Here is a 7,667-nt window from a genome sequence, read left to right as displayed (position 1 = left end):
ACTGAGTAATTAAGAAAACATCATTTCTCAATTTATCTTTAAGAAACCTCATTGCTTAGCTACTCTCTGCTGTATCAGACGACATTGGCCACCGTAATTTAAGTTGGTTGCAATTCGCACCATCACCACTAGATGCCGCTAAAAATAAACACTGCATCTTTAATTACCGGTACCCCCCCAAAACACAAATGGAAGTATGGGAATTAAAAATGCAAAATGATCCATCTTATAATTGAGCTTCCTCAGATTTGCCACCCTTTTCCTCCCAGCTTCATGAGGTGCATTCTGGGATGCTTTTTAAACACTACTGAAGGAGTTGAAAATGTATGCTGGACACTTGTTGGCTGCTTTTCCTTCAGTATCACATCCAACTCACCCATCTTTAATTTAATTTATTCAATATTTTCGTTTTGTATTTATAATTGCCAAACAAAATACATTTCAAGCATGCCTGTATAACTGACTTGAAGTGATAGTTCACCCAAAAATGAAAATTATGTTGTCATTTACTCCCCCTATTGTTATTATCCCAAACCTGTATGAAACTTCTTTCTTCTTCTGAACAAAAAAGAAGACATTTTGAAGAATGTCAGGACCAAACAGTTGATGGACCCTATGCTCCCATAGTATATTATCCTTACTATGGAAGTCAATGGGGTACTATGGAACAATTTTTCAAATGATTGTTTTTTGTGTTCAGTAGAAGAATATAATTCTTACATGTTTGGAACAACTTAAGGGTGAGTAAATGATGACAGAATTTAAATTTTTGAGTGAACTATCCCTTTAAAGGTTTTTGTGTTGTGCGGCAGTAAATGAAGAGGATACAGTGCAGTCATGGCCCAGTAGGCGATACAGACGGCCAGAAGCACAAAGGTGATGATGGGGTAGAACAGAGCGGACATGATGTAACTGATGGCCCTGCAGAGACACACACACACACACACACACAGATTATCATAGCAGCTGTTATTCTCTCTGCACACATATTAAGTCAGACAGAGATGCAAACAGACTCACCTGCTGCCCTCTCTGAGCAGAGCGATAGCAATGCGAACCCGCTTTCTCAGGAATATGAGTATTAAGACTATGGAGACTTCAGTCACACCCAGAGTCACCACTAAGAGGAACAGAAGAACACAAACAAGGATTAACGCAGAAATTCAAAGCCACGAAGTGCAGTCAGTTGCTGAAGACCGAATCTCTTACTGAAGACTAGCCATGTCTGACTGAGTTGCAAGTAGACGTGGAGGTCAGTCTGGAAGCCGATGTCAGAGATAGTGACCTCCGCTCCGGGGGTCTTCCTGAGGACAGCGAACTCCCAGTAACAGTGCCAGATACCTGCAAACAAGAGAAGGATGTGTTTCACACCGCAAGAGCCCAAGAAATGACCCGCGCAGAACAGATATTCAATAAAATCTGTATGTTCTACACAATTTTGGGCTTGAGATTATAATTATCTGTGAAATGTGATTGAATTTAATTTACAAATGAATTGTGATGAATTAAATGTAATTACATGCAAATTAGATTTCTCGACAGCCTTGTTTGTAATTATTCTTGATAGTCAACATCTGATATCCATTTCATAATTTGTGGCTGTTATAAAGGAAAATACTCACTGTAGTAACCCACAAATCATGTTAATTCATGTTCAGAGCTGCGGTCGAGTTACACAATAGAAACGCTGCCAGAATTAACACAGTTGGCACAAGTGATTGTGATGTTAAATAGGCCAAGTCATTAAACAGCATATGTTGTCATTATGACTCGCAGGCTAGACTAACATTAGAGAGCACTGTGCCACTAAGGTCTACAGATGGTGACACCAGCGCCTGATTTGGTAGCACTTCTATAGTATCCTTCTGAACTGACCAACAGCTTCAGAGATTATAAAAGGATTTTGTGCTTTTTTTCCCTACTTCAGTACAAAAAAATGCAAAACTTTGACACACAAAATTATTTCTTGATGATCTGATATTAATATAATATAGTGAATTATAATGTCTAAATATCATTTAAAAGCAAAACGTGTGAAAAAAAGTGGGATCGGAAATGGCTAATAAGTCAACAAGTGTTCCTCTGCTGCCATCTACTGGTTACAGAGGTCATTTTGTATTTTTAAATAAAAGTAAAAAAAAAAAGTGTTAGTTTGCCTACATCTTGAAACTTTTCGTTTTACAAATAGGGACAATCTTTGAAGGATGAACAAAGAATTTTTTTTTGGTCTTCACATTAAAAATAACATTTCAATTGTATCTGCTCTGAGCTCGCGCTGAGCTGTCTTTTGTTGGTCAAAGCTAAAAAACTTTCTGCTCTGCTAAGTCTGCTTAAATGAGTAGCGCACTTTCATTACGCTTTTTTTTAGTTTTACCGTTTTAAGTTTCTCATATGCAACAGAAATGGCAGCTCTTATCGGTTGGGCAATGTGCTGGTCGCACTAGTGCAAGCTCTAACAAAATTGTATTCACACTTGCAGGAAAAAGGGTCGCAGTCTGGAGCCCTGACTTGGTAAACTTTAAGCCGTGTTGTGCTGGCTGTATTTGCCTCCTTTTTTGGATGTTGTTGACACACAGGCCTATGAATAAAATAATTAATTTCTTTCAAAAATGATACAAAAAAATAGTGTAACTACTGACCGTAGGCCACGAGCAGGATAACAGCGATGATGATGAACCAGAGGAGGAAGCCTGCGGTGAATCGCAGCAGCAAGATGAAGATCAGGCTGATGACCAGCGCTATGACCAGCGCTCTGTCACATTGAGAAACTCATGAGCACAGAGATATAGCATTTCTATACTGCAATACACACATTTAAAAGATTATTACAAATAAAAATAACTCATTCATTGGTTTTTAATTATGATTTATACGTACCACATTAAAGGCACAGTAAAATAAAAAAATCATTATTTATGGAAATGATGCTGAGATTAAAGGCTGCTTACATCACTATCCAGTACCAACATCTGGCATAATCCTGCACAATCTTCATTCCCACCTCTTTGGCCTCGTGGATACTTGTAATACCACTGCAGCAAAAATATGTATTTGTAAGCACAAGTCAAGTCCGAGTATGTCAAAAATATGTGCACATAAACTGAATCAACTACTTCTAGAGCATTTTGTCTCATTAAATAGTGAAGATTATATACATACTTGGCTGCATCTCTAAGTTCAGTCACACTTCTGGCTGTGTCCAGTGCATCTTTGAAAGCGGTTTTGTTAGCCACTGTTAGGGTGCCATTTCTGGTGATGAGGTCTGGGAAGCAGCGCTGTAAAACTTTCATGCAAATGAGGGAAAAAAAAGAATGATCAACTGCCAAAGGAATAATAATAATGATACTCAAAATCAAAACAACCTAAGTAAACACAGCTACTCATTTCCGATGCAAATTAGCCCATAATAGCTCAAATGTAACCTGCAAATGTAACCTGTCACTCACTTACAGTTGTGGTCAGAATTATTGGCACCCCTGGTAAATATGATGAAAGATGGCTGTAAAAATAAATCTGCATTGTTTATCCTTTTGATCTTTCATTCAAAAAATTCAAAATTTTTAATTTTTTCCTTTCATTAAAGTAAAATAATTGAAAGTGGGGGCTAAATCACATTATGAAATATTTTTTCCCCTCCAAAACACGTTGGTCACAATTATTGGCACCCCTAGAATTTTTTAAGAGTAAAATATCTCTGAAGTGTATTATTCCCATTACTATATATATATTTATTTACTAGCACACTAGGAACATGAAATTGTCTAGCCAACTTCCTGTTTCACAGTATAAATATGAGGAAACACAAAGGCCAAATTCCCTTAATTATCCATCACAATGAGTAAAACCAAAGAATATAGTTCTGATGTGCAGCAAACGATTGTTGAGCTTCACAAAATAGAAAGTGGCTGTAAGAAAATGGCTAAAGCATTGAAAAGTCCCATTTCCACCATCAGGGCAATAATTAAGCAGTTCCAATCAACTAAAGATGATACAAATCTGCCAGGAAGAGGACATGTGTCTATATATCATCCTAATGCATGGCGAGGAGGAAAGTTTGAGTGGCCAAAGACTCTCCAAGGATCACAGATGGAGAATTGCAGAGATTAGTTAAGTCTTGGGGTCAGAAAGAATAAAAAAATAAAAATAAAATAAAAACCCACATCACCGCCTATTGTTTGGGAGGGTTTCAAGAAAAATCCTCTTTGCTCATTCAAAAACAAACTGAAGCATATTCAGTTGTCAGACACGACTAAAACCTGACGGCCTCTGCTAGAAATCTTATAATGGGCCGTGGTTGAATCTTCCATCAGGACAACGATCTAAAACAAACATCAAAATCAACACTAAAATGTGTGACTGAGCACAAAATGAAGCTTCTGCCATGGCCGTCCCAGTTCTCTGACCTGAACCCTTTAGAAAATGAGTGAACTGAGAGAAGAAGCACCAACATGGATCTGGGAATCTGAAGGATCTGGAGAGATTCTGTATGGAGGAATGGTCTCTGATCTCTTGTCAGGTGTTCTCCAAACTCATCCGGCATTATAGGAGAAGACTCAGAGCTGTTATCTTGGCAAAAGGAGATTTCATAAAGTATTTAATAAAAAGGTGCCAATAATTATGGCCAATGTGTTTTGGAGAAAAGCATTTATTTCATAATGTGATTTAGCCCCCACTTTCAATTCTTTTACTTCAATGAAAGGTTTTCGAATTTGAGAGTTTTTCGATTTTTTTTTATGAAAGATCAAAAGGATAAACAATGCAGATTTATTTTTACAGCCATCTTTGATCATATTTACCAGGGGTGCCAATAATTCTGACCACAACTGTATTGAAATATACTGACAAGAAAGCAATGTCAGCTTACAAAATGTAGTGTAATCAAACTGTAGGCAAAAAATGTAGGCAAAATGTCTCAGGTGACCCTGAGAGGGGAACTCAACGCTGTGTCATGGTGTTGACGCTATGGGGGGAACGCTTCCGCTAAATGCACCAATCTGATTGGCTGAACGTATGGACGTTGTGACGTAGAAATTGTCCATAAAGAGATGCTAGAAATGCATGTCGACAGATTTAATTTGTCTGAAGAAGACACACAGGCATAGCCGGGGTTTGGCAACATCTTGTTCCCTACTCAGGGAACTGGGTTACGGTCTCGTATCTCTCACGGAGGAGCGGAGGCATAAAGGAGGAGCAACGACTGTGAAGATCGAGAGAGGAACAGGCCTGAGTTTTATGTTGTGTTTTGTTCCTGTTTTATGTGGCCAGCAGTCGTCCGCGAGGGGCTGCCGGCTTATACGTTCATTTTTGTGGTGGTTTATTTATTTATTAAAACCTGTTGAATGTTCGCCGTTTCCCGCCTCCTCCTTCCAATAAAAACAAACCTTGTTACAGCTCGCAATGCTGACAGTCAGCCCCCTTTTATCCCGACGACTGACCTGGCATGTTCCTCTCCCATACACATGATACACATTTGGTGCGAGTCATCCGCCTTGATAATGCGAGGGGCATGGCGTCACACACTTCCTGTATCTCAACACTGACATTGTACAGCTTAACTCCTGACATGAGACACACACATGATTTCAGAGACATGTGTTTAGCAAACATTCGGCTTCTGAAGACAAAGAAACTGTCAACACGCATTTCTGGCATCCATTCATGTACAGGACTTGAAGATACGCTACGTCATGATGTCCATAAATTCAGCCAATCAGATTAGCACATTTAGACACATGCTTCATACCTCAGCTTACGCGGGAGGATTCCCCATATAGCGTGAACGCCATGACGCAGCATTGACCCAAACATTTACTCAGGCTATCAAAATGGGGACATACCATAAAGTTTCAAAAGTGTACACATACACTTTGTGCTTTCATGATTTATGGACTTTCCATAGACATAAATATATTTATACTGTACAAACGTTATATTCTATCCCCTAAACCTAAATCTACCCCTAACCCTACCCATTACAGAAAACTTTCCACACACACACACACACACACACACACACACACACACACACACACACACACACACACACACACACACACACAGCGCTTACATGGTCGGCTTGGCACTATCATTGACGGACAGTCCTCATCTCGCAGCACTTGTGTCACAGACTGCAATAAAAGAAAGAGCTGTCCTTAAACAACCCTGTATGACAGCATACAACTCTATCAATGTTAGCAAGTCAGTTATTTGATAAATGACTCCTTGCTATTCTGAGGACCCATTTACATACATTATGGGTATGAACATTAGAAGATAAGACATAGCCAGTGCAAAACCATCAGTCTGCTATCAGCTGGAGCATGAGATTCTTTAAAGTAAAGTTCACTACTCACTTATACAGAAAAACAATCCTCCAGCAGCCAAAATGGCACTTGAGAATGATGTCTTAAAAGCCCTGAAAGAGCCTGTGGATTTATTCTTGTCAGAAAACAACTCACTCCCTTCTGGAAAACAGAACTAAACAGATGCTAAGGCAGTGCTCTCAAAATATAAAACCTCTTCCAAAGGGTTGTCCTAGTCTAAATGCATTCATAAAGACACCCGGAGGCACATTTATTGCTCAGAAGTTGCACTTGTAAAGCTGGTGAGATATAGTGTAATGGATATGTAAGAAATAAGGTACGAGAAGCTGTGCTGTATCGTGAATAAGGCCACATTTACACATAGCCGGGTATTTAGAGAAACGAATATTTCCCCCCCTCCGTTTTCAATAATAACATCGTGCACACAACCCGCATAAATACGCCGTCGAGCGCCTTTATAACTATGCCAAACCTATGGGCGGCAGTGTAGGGAGAAGGATAAAGCCATGCAAGCCAATCAGAATCCTCAGAATCGACAAGAGAGAACCTAAAACCCCGTTTCTCCCAGTTGACACGACAACACATAACCGGCGTTTTCAGAAATCTCCACTTTGGCCGGAGTTTTTAGAAATAATCGTTTTCTGGGATAAAAACGGCGTTTTCGTGTAAATGACAGGCCAAAACGCAGAGAAATATCTGCGTTTTCCCATCGTGTAAACGGGGCCTAAGTCACGGCTGAAGGGCGTTGGTAGTTCTTCCGGAGTTCTTCTGCTTACATACTGTATATACAAGAAATTTATCGAGCTATTTTTCTGTTCGCTAAATCTAATTGGCATTGTGCATTTATTGAGTTCATAGCAACTCTTCAGCATGTCCGCGTGATTTACCTTTTTAGGGTTATTGAAGCCTGGCTTGCAGAACTGTTTATAATAATCCCAGTGGCTCTTGTTGAATGTATAATGGAGCTGCATATCTGTGTACGTAGCGAATCGATCTGGGCACTTGGAAACGCACATCTAGAAAGAGTTTAGGTTATTTAGACAAAAAAAAAAAATCAGTTCAGCGGGGGCAAAATTAGCAATACAATGACAGTATTAGTGATGAACAAGTTTATTACCTGAGTAGTAGGGCACTGGAGGTTTATCAGGACAGCAGGACTGGCACATTTCAGTATGTTGAAGTAGAATAATATGGCTTTCTTTCTATGAAGGAAAATGAAATAAAGTATGAAAATGGCAGTGTTTTTCCAGTAGGTGTCAGTGGAGCTATTCGCCTGTGTCTATGGGGGTGAAATCAATGTTTTAAGCAGCTTTCCACTCCAAACATTCAGTTGCAGTGCTTATC

General features: G+C 39.3%; 1 protein-coding gene across 2 annotated transcripts in view; it reads right to left on the bottom strand.

Annotated features, from left to right (window-relative positions):
* The window catches only part of slc44a5a (solute carrier family 44 member 5a), an 89,264-nt gene that overhangs the window by 6,334 nt on the left and 75,263 nt on the right, over positions 1-7,667 (bottom strand). For both annotated transcript variants that reach the window (XM_079614148.1, XM_079614149.1), the window contains exons 5-13: positions 7,441-7,525; positions 7,211-7,339; positions 6,068-6,128; positions 3,160-3,283; positions 2,949-3,032; positions 2,640-2,752; positions 1,210-1,341; positions 1,021-1,120; positions 829-921 (exon numbers count right to left, since the gene is read on the bottom strand). In XM_079614148.1, the coding sequence (XP_079470274.1) occupies positions 829-921; positions 1,021-1,120; positions 1,210-1,341; positions 2,640-2,752; positions 2,949-3,032; positions 3,160-3,283; positions 6,068-6,128; positions 7,211-7,339; positions 7,441-7,525 (921 nt within the window). The remainder of the gene's footprint in view (positions 1-828; positions 922-1,020; positions 1,121-1,209; positions 1,342-2,639; positions 2,753-2,948; positions 3,033-3,159; positions 3,284-6,067; positions 6,129-7,210; positions 7,340-7,440; positions 7,526-7,667) is intronic.

The sequence above is a fragment of the Phoxinus phoxinus genome (genome assembly GCF_949152265.1).
Source record: "Phoxinus phoxinus genome assembly, chromosome: 5".
Classification (NCBI taxonomy): Eukaryota; Metazoa; Chordata; class Actinopteri; order Cypriniformes; family Leuciscidae; genus Phoxinus; species Phoxinus phoxinus.
The sequence above is the reverse complement of the archived record's forward strand: the minus strand, read 5'-3'. Positions and strand labels throughout refer to the sequence as shown.